This window comes from Silene latifolia, chromosome Y (genome assembly GCF_048544455.1).
Source record: "Silene latifolia isolate original U9 population chromosome Y, ASM4854445v1, whole genome shotgun sequence".
NCBI lineage: Eukaryota > Viridiplantae > Streptophyta > Magnoliopsida > Caryophyllales > Caryophyllaceae > Silene > Silene latifolia.
This window is the reverse complement of record NC_133538.1, coordinates 230,755,249-230,770,096: the sequence shown is the minus strand read 5'-3', so window position 1 is coordinate 230,770,096 and position 14,848 is coordinate 230,755,249. Positions and strand designations below refer to the sequence as shown.

The window sequence follows — 14,848 nt, the reverse complement described above, 5'->3', positions numbered from 1 at the left end:
ACGAAAACCTAGAAAGATTTCCACTTAAGAAGCCCACAAACGAGATTAGAAAAACCCGCAAAGCGTAGGCTGCGCAGCCGCGCAGTCGCGCAAAATCTTGTTCGACTGCGCAATAGTGCGCACTGCGCACTTTGTTTGCGCGAGTCGCGTGACCGGCTCGCATTTTGGGATTTCTATTTGCCACGAGCTAGACCTCTTCAATTGCCTTCATTTCTTCTAGTCTTCATTCCTACTTCTCCCAACTTGTTTCCGGGTTACAAGTGATCTTCTTGTGCCTTATCTTGACCTTTGAAAGGTGCTCTATTGCCGCTCGGGTTCCATGCATAAGGATTATGTGCTCAACCGAGTAAAAATGCACAAGTTACCACCATATAACCGATTGCCAATTGTTAGGAAAAGTGAACCAAAAGACCCATATTAAAAGACATGAGGGTGATAAAATCACCCTCTTAGACCGACACAAAACAATGCTATCACTCACTATGCCCTGCTGGAATGACGCCACATCAGCTTGTTTTGAAGGAAAATTCACCGGTGATATTATTACGGAATTTAGACCCTGCAGCAGAATTCTGTAATTGTACGCGCCTCATTTGCAAACGCTTATTTCCAAACATGATTGACTGTGAGTTATCCACAGGATTTTACACATGGGAACGTGTTTTCCTACCCAGGATTACACTCAAGCCATCAAAAAGTTCAAAATTCCCGGTTAATTTCCAAAGAAAATAGTTTCCGGTTAAACTAAGCTTCACAATGACAATTAACAAGGTATAGGGTCAGACTTTGGAGCGTGTTGGAGTATACCTACCAAGACCATGATTCTCACATGGGCAATTATACGTGGCATTATCACGTGCTCGTTCATCTAGGGAATTGAAAGTCATGCAAATAAAGGGTGCATCAGGCAATAATGAACATATAGTGCGGAATGTCGTGTCATTTGAGATGCTTAGGAGAGCTGGTTGGTAATTAAATGTAAAAAATACTATTACATATAAGGCAAGAATGTTCAGCAGACTAATATTGAAACGTGATTGTAGGTAGCAAGGGCACACCAATGCAGGCAAGGTTTACATTTTGGCAATACTTCATTCAAGCAATGAAGGTGGAAGCATGTTCAGAAGAAAAATAAGACAAGTTTAGGCATCACACCACAATAAGCCTTATTAGGGTTACATTTAGGACGTGCAAATCACACAAGGACATTCATCTTAATCAGTTCTAGAGAAATGTCCTTTGTTGCTTTGTATAGATTAGCCTGTCCTAAAGTTTTGAACAGGGTTTTGAGGAAAAAATCCTGAGTTGTTTATATTAGTATGTAAAAAGAAGACAATCTATTCCGCTGTGGGTTACTGACGAGTTCCTGAGTTATCTTTAAAACTACGACCTGTAGAGTTTTATCATCTCAATTTATCATGCTAGAGTTTTAGTTAATGTTAAACAAACTTCAACTCCCAATTAAATAAAAGTGAACGGGTATCCGATCTAACAAACAGAGGAAAACAATACGAATTGCTTTACTGCACAGCAAAAACAGCCGCTCCATACCCAAAAAAGGTTAATTTAATTGTTTCGGAAATTCAAGCTAGAAATGGGGGCAATACAGCAGCTTTAGTGTATACAAGGTTGGCAATTTACCGGAGACAATGCTTGGTTAACAACAAGATTCCGGTTACGAAAATCCGCAATATCCAAATCCTTTAAAATAAAAAAAAAAACTTGCATCACTGAGACCAACTCGAAAAGCAAATATGATATAATGAGCCAAATAAATTAAAATGTGGCAAAATTTAATAGAGTTGGCTAGGCTGTGTTTGTTTATCCAATTTAGCATCCCTATACATTTATCGTTTCAATTCATAGCTAGGTACAATAATTAAGATCTAAGACAATCAATTACAATTGTCAGCCTTTTCAATGAAAAGGAAACCCCAAAAAAAAAAATGTTAGGGTATGATAGCTTGTACTTGGTTATCCAATTTAATATCTTTATGGAGTGGTGGTTTCGATTGATAGCAAAGTACAATAATCAAAAACAAAATTTGTTCAGAATAAAATTAGGGGTGCTTCATATTAACCATAAATTGCATAATGATAAGTGTATTTAGCCAAGTTCATTTAGAACACATTTACTGCTCAATCTCCAGAAATTCGGGAATTACTAGAGGGAGAAAGATAGGAAAATTAGAAACATCACCACATTTTAGTTGATAATTGAAAAATTGATTCCAAATGTAATATAATTTACATATTCGAAGCGGTACTAGAAAGATAAATTGGGGAAATGCAGGAGTGTGCTTACAAATAAGAAATAACTGAAGTGCCATCAAATTAACAGCACAGAAGTTAATAACTGGAAAAGACAGTACACTGTGCTTGGACAACCTCAAATGTACTGGTATATGTCAAACAAATATTGTAGACAGTCAAGAGCATAGCCAAGAACAACTTAGGTAGTGTGCTAAATGTACGAAAGTCATGTGAACTGACAGTACACAAAACGTGTGCCTTACTTCCCATATTACTTGCAAAGCCTGCACGTGAATCTGAGGAAGAGAAATAAGGTGAGCAAACTATCATCTGATATTATAATTGGGAGTCTAGAATTTCAAGTTAAGGAAGTTTACAAACCTTCAACATTGTTTGCGGTTTACCTATCATTACTAACATATATATTCCTATACAGACAGAATATTGCAGCATTCTAAATTTCTGGTGGTTTATTTGCAGCAGCCATGAAACCTGAAAAAAAGCTCGTCAAGGACTTAAATGATAAAGTTGGGCCACATTCTATTCGCCTCAAGGTTATTGAGAAGAGCAACATACAAATCTCGCCTAAAAGCAAGGGGCTAAACTACCAGAGAATTGTTTTCCAGGATGAAGAGGTATTTCATAAATAACAACTCATTTGGCATATCTCAAATATACAATGCTGCTATAAATAGGATAGTATATCTGAAATGTTCCGAAAACATTATTCGTAGATATTCGCAGGGAATCAGACTTGGAATATAGTGCTAGCTAGAGTAAAAAAATGTATGTTGTGGACTGAAATAGAGGCTACTGTCTTGCCATTAAATGTCATTCTTGTTTGTTTATGTGTAATGGTTTATGTAGATTTAGGCTTAAATTATATTGTGCATGTTGAGCAGTGTGTCTGCTCCTAAGTTGAAATCCTTTCAAGTTCTAGGTGGATTGTTTAGTCAAACACTTATGTCGTTATTCTGTCAGCGTAATGTTCATACAATGTGACTTTGATTGTCAGTAGATGTTGTCGTTTGAGTATGTGTCAATTTTTATATTATTGGACACAGGGAGGGAAGATCAAAACCACTCTTTATGATGATAAGATTGGTGCCTATGAAAATATTTCATGATAAAATGGAATATGAGATCTGTAATGCGAAGATCAAGCTGCTGCCTGAGAAATATCGGGGAACTACTGCTGACCATCCATATCAGCTAAGCTTTGGTGCAAAGACAATTATCAGGCCTATTGAAGGCTGCAAACCTCCTATAGGTCCTAAATATATCAGCCTTGCTGCGATCCCCAAAAACATAACAACTGATGACAGATATGGTGATCACTGATAATCTGCTTACTCATAAATATTTTGCTCTATATACTAACTAAAACACATGTCTACATGCTAAATTCATTATTAAGTATTAATTTACTAACTGGTTAAATCATATGTAGATGTCCTTGTAATCCTAATCTATGTTGAGCCCCAGCGGCAAGTGCCGCGTTCTACTGGAGATACTTTAGTTGTGCGTGAACTGGTGGTGGATCCCAGGTAAGAAAAGCTATCATAATAATTACATTACGTTCATGGATGGTTTTAATTTAGACTTATATAAGGATTGCTTTACTCATGTGAACAACCCCTACAGTACGGATCAGCCGCTAATCATAACAGCATGGGCAGAGATTGCAAGTAGAGAAGGTGAACAGCTTCAGGAAATTGTTGGAAATTTTCCAATCATTGGCTTCACCTGTCTAAAACCATCATATCACAAAGGTAAAAAATTGTGGTGATGCTCTTTCAAATAATCTACGATGGCACAGCTTAGAAATTGCACCTAACCATTTGCTTGAAATGTTGCGTTAGGCTTCTCAGTAGCAACAACATCAGTGACATTTGTCAAGTTCAATCCTGAAGGGGAGAAGGCTGACATGCTACGTGCTTGGTAACCCTAACAATTTAATTACATGGCACCACACATAATGCTTATGAAGTTTTAGGTCTAAAGTGTTTCCCTTGATGTGATTAGGGCAAACAAAAATAGAATTATTATCTCTGCAAAGCAGCAGCAAGTTATCGAGGCTCGTGAACTTGGTGGACCACGGGTACTAACTATGATCAAGGCGCTACTAGCTAAAAAGGTATACGTATAATCATGAAACACAGACAGAAGGGCCATATAACCATGGGAACAAATAGCCACATGTATCCAATAATTACTTTAAATGCATAGCAGCAACAAAGGAAATAACCACTATCAAACTTAATATTACAATGCATACAAGTGCCTGAGCTTATTTTTGCAAATGCAGGCAACAGTTACATTACAAGATGAATGACATTGGCTTCATGTGTCCATTCCAGAGTTTGATCGAAAAGACATTCGCTTTTACCTAGGTTGTAGCCACTATGGTACAGGCAGCAAGAAAGACCTTAATGTAACCTACAACTGCGACACATGCAAACGTCAAGGAATCAATTTAGTGCCCAGGTCACGAATCACACTATCTGTACACATTTGTTAACCAAGCCAATTACTTAAATATAAACATCTAACATAAATAAAATTCATGAACACAGGATGAACATAACCTTTGAAGCTATAGAAAAAACTGGATCTTTCATGTTCACTGCCTTCAATATTGATTCAGAGAAACTGCTTCAAAAAAGTACTGAGGAACTATATACAATGGAGGAAGCTGTAAGTTCATACTCAATCTTTTTTATAAAGGGTTGTACACCATATATATATATATATATATATATATATATATATATATATATATATATATATATATATATATATATATGAAATAGGATCATATGAGTTGGGTTTTTTGGGTGAGTTACCCCTCTAAATGTGAACCACTAATCTAATTTAAGATGGATTGCTGAGATTAAATCTTACTTAACCTACAAATACCCACTTTTCCCTCAATCTCCCCCATTATTAGAAAAGACCACTCTCTCTCCTCCTTCCACCTCTAAAAAACCAGAACAAACAAAAAAAAGAATCGATACAAATTATGAAATTCAATCTTCATCAATTTCGTTCAAGTTGTAGGGCTACAAACTAAGTCTTCATCATACTCGTCCAAATTCGTCATCAATTATGGATATTTCATCGTCACTTTCGCTTCATCTTCGTATTTCTCTTTAATTTCACTATAGGTAAGTACTAATTTTGTTTTTCTAGATCTAATTTGTGCGTTTTCATTATCGCTCTATCTAATATCCGTTTCAGTTTCGTTATATCGTGTATATTCGTTTGTACTTATGTCTTTTGTTGTTAAATTACTTGTTCTCTCATTTTTTTGCCAATAATTTATAAGGTTTTGAGTTTGAGATGAGAATTCTAAATGATTTTGTGCATTTTCATGTTGTTTGTAAGGTTTTTGAGTAGTTCTTTTTATATTCAATTTGTTTCTATAGCTTTGATAATTTCTCGGATTTTGTGGTTAGTTTGTTAATAACAGTTATTGTATTACTTTAACCGAGTTATTGTATTATTCAAACTCAGTTATTGTATTTTGTAGTTACTTCTTCTGCTATTTTAGAATATATTATGTTAATAATAGTTATTGTATTGCTTTAACCGAGTTATTGTATTATTCAAACGTAGTTATTGTATTGTTTTAACTTAGTTGTTTCAAATTAGAGTTGTTGTAAGATGACGTCTTCTTATATAATCTGTTTAAGTTGGTTATAAAAATATTACATCTCAATTATTGTATTGTTTTAACATAGTTATTTTAATTTGGAGTTATTATTGTGGTCTTATATAATATGCTTATAGTCGGTTATAATAATATGCTTTATTTCTCTAAAATATCCGGTTATTTTATAGTCGTTTTACGGTTATTTTAATACTTATAGGTAGTTATTGTATATCAGTTGCATAATTATTTATAACTTACTCCCTTTTTGTTTTTATTTCTTTCAGTGAGTTTTTGTTGTCTGGTGGTTCAACCCTCATTAATCGGCAAGACACGGTTCTCATTGGGAAGAAATACTGGTGGAAGAAACGTGGAAACAACAGCAAGACACGGTTCTCGTTGGAAGAAATATTTTAGACGTTGTATCGGAGATAAATGTATGTAATATTTGAGAAGTTACTATTGTTAGATGTATTATTTGAAATGCATAGATGTAATTATGATGATGCTTAGATATAATTTGTTGGAGATATTTAAGTGTAATGTGTTGGAAACAAAATAGTTATATAATAAAAGTAAGTGGTTTTTTTTAACCTTGTTATATATATTATTATTTCATTTTTCAGATTTTGCTATTGCATTAATCAATCTCAATTATTGATTGAATGAAAATGATTAGTTATGCAATTTAATAAGATAAACAAACACAAGATAAAAATTTAAATATATTTGAGTTTCATATCAATACAATAACACGATTTACTCATTACAATAATTGAGTTTCTACATTACAATAACTACAAATGCCAAAGTTTTACATTACAATAATCTAGTTTTTACATTACAATAACTGTAAATACCATGAAACATTATTCTCAGTAAACAACTAAGTTAACTCTAAAACAACTACATTTCTTCATTAAAATGACCAAGTATATACGTCAATTTTTCCATTGAACGTCAATTATCCGCATCTATCGTGATTCCACCTGAAAATCACCAAAAATTAAACTATAACTTGTTAGAACACCCAAGAAGCAACTATAAAATACAATACATGAGTTTGATAATACAATAACTGGGTTAAAGTAATACAATAATCGAGATGTAATGTTACGACAATTAACGAGTGAACATGAAATTTGAACATATTTGAGTTTCATCTCAATACAATAACACAATTTATTCATTACAATAACTGAGTTTCTACATTACAATAATTACAAATACCAGAGATTCTCCATTACAATAACCAAGTTTACACATTACAATAATCGAGTTTCTACATTACAATAACTGAGTTTCTGCATTTGAATAACAATTAAATAACCACGTTTCTTCATTACAATAACTGAGTTTCTAAATTTAACTCGACATTTTGACAAACAGTTGGTGTGCTAATCTAGATTACTAACAAATTTTCAGGATTATGATAATAAATCATCAATCAAATTTCAAAGGTATGATAAACAAGCATACTAACGGAGTAGCAATTGAAATAACTCGCAAAATAACAGTTATAATCTACGCTTACCTTCGTTTTGTCGATTTGCGCTAGGGTTTCTTCAAATTTTGGGCAAAAACTGACGATTCATGCGTGTATCAATCAAATTGAATGAAGATAATGAATTAATTTCGTGTTTTCGACTTGAATTACTCCGGTTTCGTGAAGATTTGATTGAATTATGCCATGAATTTGAAGAAAATAAGAAAAAAAGAGGTGAAGAATGAAGAAGGCAGGAGAAAAAAAGGGAAACATAAGATTAAGTGGAAGAGAGAGAAAAAAAAGAGTGTGTGTATTTTTTTTGGTATAATCTCAGCCCTTGATCTTGTTAGATCTAATGGTATATAAATGCGGGGTAACTCACGAAAAGTGGCAAACTCAGGATAGGATCTTGCCTCATATATATATATATATATATATATATATATATATATATATATATATATATATATATATATATATATATATATATAACAAAAATACATGTGTAAACGTTGTTAAAATAGTCCTATTTTGCAGCAACTGCCTAGGTAAGCTTGTTAAAATCACCAGGTCTTTATATTCCCAAAACTAGAATATTGACATGCTAATACAAGCAAATTCACTAAACTGACAGGACAAAATTGCGTATCTGGACACCGCCGAGGCTAGGATTCGAGGGAGTACAATTTACAATCAGGTTGGACCGACAACTTCTCTTTCAAGAAACGGAGTGCTGAATTGGGTGCTCAAACAACTATCGTTCGAATAAAGACGTGTCTCAGACAGTAGCTGATGGCCAATATAATCTTGGCGAGGGTTCGTAGGTTACATGTTTGATATTTTGAACTTGTCCGGAAGCAAACTTTTCCAAGTTGGAAAAGGCTATTTCACAGTGCTGAAAATATATCGGATGCATTAGTACAATAACATCTAGCCTTGAAGTATCTAGAATAAGCACGAATCCCTCAACAGCCATGGCTACTTTATTTTGCAGATCTTACTAATAGATTTGGGATGATCTAAGATCGGCTAAACTCTTAATATGTAATGAATTATAGTTTCTGTGTCAAATCTTTCCAAGCTTATTATCTTCATTATACCCGCCAAGGCCAACGATAATTATTATTTTTCCAAAAAAAATGCAGGAATTAATATGTACCACAAATACTAAGTTGCCGGTTCAATGTGACGACTAAGCAAACCAGACTAATTACTGCACGTCGGATAACGAAAACCCAAAACAAAAGGAAACAACTATTCTACCTCACAGCTGTGCTACATCTTCCAAATTATTTACTTAAACTGCACAAATTTAAAAAAAGATATGAAGGACAAATCTGCCTTACCCAATAATGATGAAAACAAGTACAGAAGTTATGGTTTGTCTATAACTGATAAACCTCTCCATACGCATACAGATGTAACAGTCATTCCAAAACCTTATTCAAAGATATTTATTTATAAATACATAACAAGCAACCACAAAGGTCAAAGGATAACTTTTATCTGTTATACATTCACATAACACAAAAAAACCCTTTCCAGCCTGAATCTAAGGTATGCAGATAAACTCGGTATTTGAAAATGCTTTTGCATATTTATCGTTGATATAAATTGTTTGGTTTCTTTGCTAACAAACATCAAAATCATGTAGATCATAATGAATCATCTAAGGAAAACAACAAAAGAAATTGCAGGAACGGTGGGATCATATTATACTAAAGTGAAGGTCATCGGAAAAACATCATACTCTTCGTCACTTGAAGACCAGAAACTCGAATACCAGTGTATCACGTTTGAAGATGAGGAGGTGATTCGTACACTTTGTAACTTTAATAACTATCAATTCCTACAAAAGTTTGAAATATGGCATATTCTTAATTATGTTTAATTCTAAATAGATTGTATTATGTCTAAATACAAGATTTTAAGTGCATATATATATATATATATATATCGATCTGGTTACTAATAATACATAATAAATAACAACAGTGAGGTTATCCATGCCATTCACATATCTATTCTAATATATCTAAGACTGTCATCTATCCATCTGCTCTAACTACTGTTGTCTTATTACTACGCGTCGGTGGCGACCCATTTAACGTTTAATGTAAGATTAACAAATAATTATTACAAAGGAATGCTCTAACTACTGCAGGGAACAATGCTCCATAGCATTCTATACGATCCAGATTTTGAAATGTTTGATGATGTTTTAGAAGAGAATATGGAATACGAAATTTACAATCCTAGAGTGACAGCCAGGCCTACTCACAACAGTGAAAATGTAGACGATCAGGTGTATCGTCTGGCATTCACAGGCCAATATGTCATTCTGCCTATTTTTACACAAATTATGGAAGGCAAACCCAACTACAAATTACTTGCTTACATACCCAGGTTAATCACGCTAGACGACCGATTTGGTAAGCTTTGATCAATAAACAGTCAAATGTTTCCAAAGTTCAGCAAACTTCAAAATGAGTTAACTGAATTAGATCACTTACTAACTACAGAATTATCATGTACAGATGTATTGGGGGTTATTATATATGTTGAACCACATTGCAAAGTGCCTAGATCAGCTGGCCTAACTGATGTGATCATAATTAGAGCATATTTAGTCCCCGAATTAGCCTTGTTCCCATGCTTTTTAGTGCACATTTGGGTCATTTATTGTCTTTAATTCTTTGTTTTGCATATTCTTTGAGGTTTTGTGTCCTTGGTAGGAAAGGAGTGCAAATCTTGCATTTTCATGGCAAAATGAGGCTAAATTGATTGAATTCAATGACCAAGCATCAAGGAGAGACAAGATTAGAAGGCCTTTTTACATACTATAGTAGATGGGCAATGATGAGAAAAGATCCTTGCATCCCCGAGGAAATCCTCAAGGATTTTATGAAGAAAAAGGAAGAAAAGAAGGAGGAACGAGACTGCCTGACAATCCGTGCGGATTGCCTAGAAGATGCCCGTCCACCACCCCACAATCCGAGCGTCTTCCCCCACAAGACGCCCGGGCAGAACCTCTAGAAGACGCCCGTCTTCACCCTCTGGACGCCCGTCCAAAAGCTGCCAAATCCGCCCGTCCAAAAGCTGCCAAAGACGCCCGGATTCCCAGACAGTCCCATTTCGTCTTCTACAAGCTTCAAGGAAGGATGCACATCTTTTTCTAGAGACCGGAGTCTTCCTAGAGACTGGAGTCTCCCTAGAGACCGGCGATTCCTCAGCAAGGGACTTAATCGTCATTTAAGCCCTTAGTTAACTCTAATTCATGCACCTAATCTCCACTATAAATACCCCATTAGTCTAATTAGAAGAGCATGTACTTCTTAGCAATATTTAGTGTAGTTAATATCAATCAAATCTCTCTTTAATCTTGTAATCAACATTTAATCAAGTTTTAATACAAGTTTCATTTCCTTAATCTCTCTCTTGTTCATCCTTTATTTTGGGTAATTGAAGATTATTTGGGTTATTATTGGGAGATTGACAACCTTTCAATCAAGCATCAAGTACTTCTTTTATTCTTTGCTTTATTATTGGAATCATTATTAGGTATAATTCTCTTAATCCCTTTTTAATTATTGTTAATCACTTTCATTTATTCATCATGTTTCACCTTGTTGGTATGATTGACAACCTTGCTAGCATGTTCAACATGATAATGAGTGAGTAGTTTCCTTAGCTAGGGTTAATGGGTAATTAGGGGAAACCAACATGGGGAATGATTCATGCTTAAATTAATATGCTTTTATAGTTTATTTGCTTGCTTGTTGTGATCTCAACTTATGCACATGTTATGTTTGATGAAATGTGAGCCTATGAATCCTTGCATTTTTTACCCATCACCTATCTTTTCCATGAGACGTGTAAGACATAAACCAACTCGAGTCTCATTAGACCATGCATATTGTTGAGTAGGGAAGACTAAGTCGACTTGTAGGTGTTGTACAATCTAATCGATTTGGCTCCGGGACCCAAACTTTCCTAGGATTGTAAGATATAAACCAACTTGATCCATCACAACAATAATTGCTTGCTTATAACTTGGGAATATGTTTGTATGATCAATTCCCATGAATCCCCTATAACCTCATGACACCCTAGTGTTTTTTATCAATTGTTTACATCCCTTTTTATTCATCTTGTTTGTTTACTTTCATTGCTATTTAGTTTAGTGACCTTCTACTTCAAACCCCAATTGTGACACCTTTAGACACCATTAGTTGCAATAGAAATCTCATCTCAATTCCCGTCCCTTGGGATCCGACCTTTACTTGCCTCTTTACTAATTGTAGAGTAAGTTTGTGAAGTTATAAATTGTGTTTTGGTCTAGGTGCTCCTAACGACAAGTACTAAAAACTAAACCCCACGAGGGATCACGACCACTAACTTGGGATGTCTCAGAAGTGGTCATTATGGATGAGAGGTACGTCACAGCATAACAAACTAACTTCTAATAGTTCAGAATTAAAAACATGCTTACCTACAAAGAAATACTAAAATGATCTTTATTCATGCAGTTCTGAACAAATAATGATAGTTACAGCTTGGGAGGAGAACACTATGAAGGAGTTCAGGAATATGCGATCAATTGCAGCATCCTTCCCGGTTGTGGGATTTACAAACCTAAGAACCTCATACAGAAGAGGTAATTCTCTTGGTGCGGGATAAGATTTTAAACTTGGGCAAATACTGACCATGTAACTAAATCACTTTTCTAAACCTATTTAACTTTTAGGGTTTTCACTTTCAACAACGCATAGGACATTCATTGATCTCAACCCAAACGGGAGAGAAGCCACAGAACTACATGCCTGGTAAGAAATAACAGAAATAAATACTGTCAAACAACAATACTAACACACCTAATCTTACTAAGAACAAAAAACAGGGGAGAAGCAAATAAGGAACTGCTAGGTGCTAAAAAACAACAAGTGTTTCACATTCGCAGTGCAGGAAATCAGCGCAACATCATTACTGTAACACCCCCATGCTCCAAGTGCCTTACCAGGACCACTCAGGTATGGAGACATCACCATCTCGGTTGCCCGAGGTATGATAATCAAATAGACAAAACAGAAACAACATTTATTATAAGTAATTTAATGAATAAGTACAATCCTCGAAACCAAACTGAAAGCACAATACATTATTCCAAACTATCTGTTCTCAACTGAAATGTAAATAAAACTAAACTACAGCGGAAGACTCTATCGTCATGTCGTGGCCATCCCAGCTATCCCAGTATCATCTCTATACCTGTTCAATATCTGCTCACCATCCCCGAATGGATCACCGCAGGTTTTACAAAACAACACCGGGGTCAGTACTAATCACACAATCAATAGAGATAACCACAATAAGACAAACAGACAGCTGAACTGTCACACACACACATACATCACCAACTCCCATCATCTCAATACTGACTGTCCACTGGACCAGCCCTGCCAGTGGGGGACCGCAGCCGTTCCCACCTAAGCCCCGCTCATCGTACGAGCGATAACCCTGTCCATTAATGTGCACATCCCCTTTCGTGGCGGGTTCCACGAAGGGCGAAACTAGGGCGTGAGATCACTCCCGCAAGTGACCCCACTCAGCCGAGAACGCATCTCGAGAACCATCACAACCAATCGCAATCACAATCACAATCACAATCACAATCAAACAGCTAACTACAGCACATCACCAATATCCCATTATGGGACTAATACCGAGTAGGAAATCCTACCTGGAAAGCAAATACGCAGACGATCTAAACAGCTGTCTCAAAACGGCTCCTCTACGAATTCTCCTCCTATCATACATAACACATAAAGACTACTATTCAATTCCTACTCATAAAATCCCCAAACCCTAAATTAGGGTTTGACCAAAACTAGCAAAACATTATAAAAATTATGCTAGAAGCTTACCCTCGACGCAAGGAATTCAACAACACGAAAAACAACGAGAATCGACCGTCTGAACTCCGGGAATCGTCAAGAACGCGATTAGGAAGAAGACAAGTTGCTTTCTCTCTTAAACAGGTTTTAGGTTTTGTAAAAAGTGATTTAGAACAAAGACGAATTGGTTTAAATACCTTAATCGCGTAATTAACAAAACCCGAGAAAACTCCCCCGTAAAACCGGACACTCGATCGAGTACCCAAGGTACTCGATCGAGTACCCCTTACTCGATCGAGTGCCCCTGACTACTCGATCGAGTGCCCAACAGGTCAGAAACTATTTATCTTCGCAACTTGCCCTTACTCGACAGAGTAAGGGCTACTCGATAGAGTACCCCCAAGACATATAAATACGGAGTATTACAGTCTTCCCTCCTTAAAAGAACTTCGTCCCCGAAGTTCAACCCATACATAAAAACAAACATGCTAACTCGATCAAGACACAACAACGTAACTAAGAACTCGAAACAAAACTCCAACCCAAACATGAACTCGTAACACCAACTCCACTAACTATTCCTACCTCCACAACATGGCTCACGATATCGTATCAACTCCACATATATATATCTCTCACGACACCAACTCCATACATAACCAACTACCATCCTCTAACGCTGCTAGCTCCATAATATCATCCACTATCAAATCCAAAATCAAGACACTCATAGACATCAAACGGGATGTTACATTCTACCACCCTTAAAAGGAACTTCGTCCTCGAAGTTCACTCACACTCATAATCTCATCATCCAACTGTCAACACTATCGAAGTATTCTCGCATTCCTAACATCAAACTACTACAAGCACGTCCGTGACCTTTTAACACTATCAACCACAACATATACAAATCCATATCTTATGCTACACCAACACTCTACTTTCAAATATACTACCATATGCACACCCATCAAAATCTCTTTTATCACATCCTACTCCTCTTAAGATAAATGTTACGTCCTCGTAACTCACTAATACTAAATACTAGATACATCTCATTACTCTCTTTACCACCACATGTGTAAGATAACCGCTTATAATCTAAACACTCGCTATGCATATATCCAAGGCTCTCTTACTTAAACATTCCTCATACCTCAACTCATTCGTCACACCATCTAACCTATACCTCAAAACTCGTAGCAAAATCACCATACTAACTCTCCATTATTTCTGCAAAACAACATACCTCTCTATGTAAGACACTTATCTCCCAGAAGCATAACTCACGATCCACACTCGTTATGTACACGCACACTAGATCATCAAGTTCTTTCTTCCATTACCGCAAAACTCATACACAACTTAACATGACACTAATTCCCAATACCCTACACTCATTGTCTCAACAAAAGATTATGAACCACCTGCATCTTTCGGGTCATTACCACACATGTTCTACGACTCACTTGCCATTACCATGTCTACTAAAGCCTTATCTAGAACAAGATCAAAATTACTGTAACAACCTCTCACAACCGTGTCCCATCAATAGAACAT

The 14,848-nt window shown here is 35.8% G+C and overlaps 1 protein-coding gene across 1 annotated transcript; it reads left to right on the top strand.

The window, feature by feature from the left end:
- The first annotated feature begins 2,611 nt into the window (after positions 1-2,611).
- On the top strand, positions 2,612-4,949 carry LOC141628318 (replication protein A 70 kDa DNA-binding subunit B-like). Its single transcript, XM_074441477.1, has 8 exons — positions 2,612-2,888; positions 3,318-3,583; positions 3,704-3,800; positions 3,898-4,025; positions 4,116-4,194; positions 4,279-4,390; positions 4,562-4,740; positions 4,830-4,949. Exons 1-7 carry the CDS (start codon positions 2,881-2,883, stop codon positions 4,586-4,588), a joined length of 717 nt encoding a protein of 238 aa, XP_074297578.1. The 5' UTR covers positions 2,612-2,880; the 3' UTR covers positions 4,589-4,740; positions 4,830-4,949.
- The last annotated feature ends 9,899 nt before the right edge of the window (positions 4,950-14,848 follow it).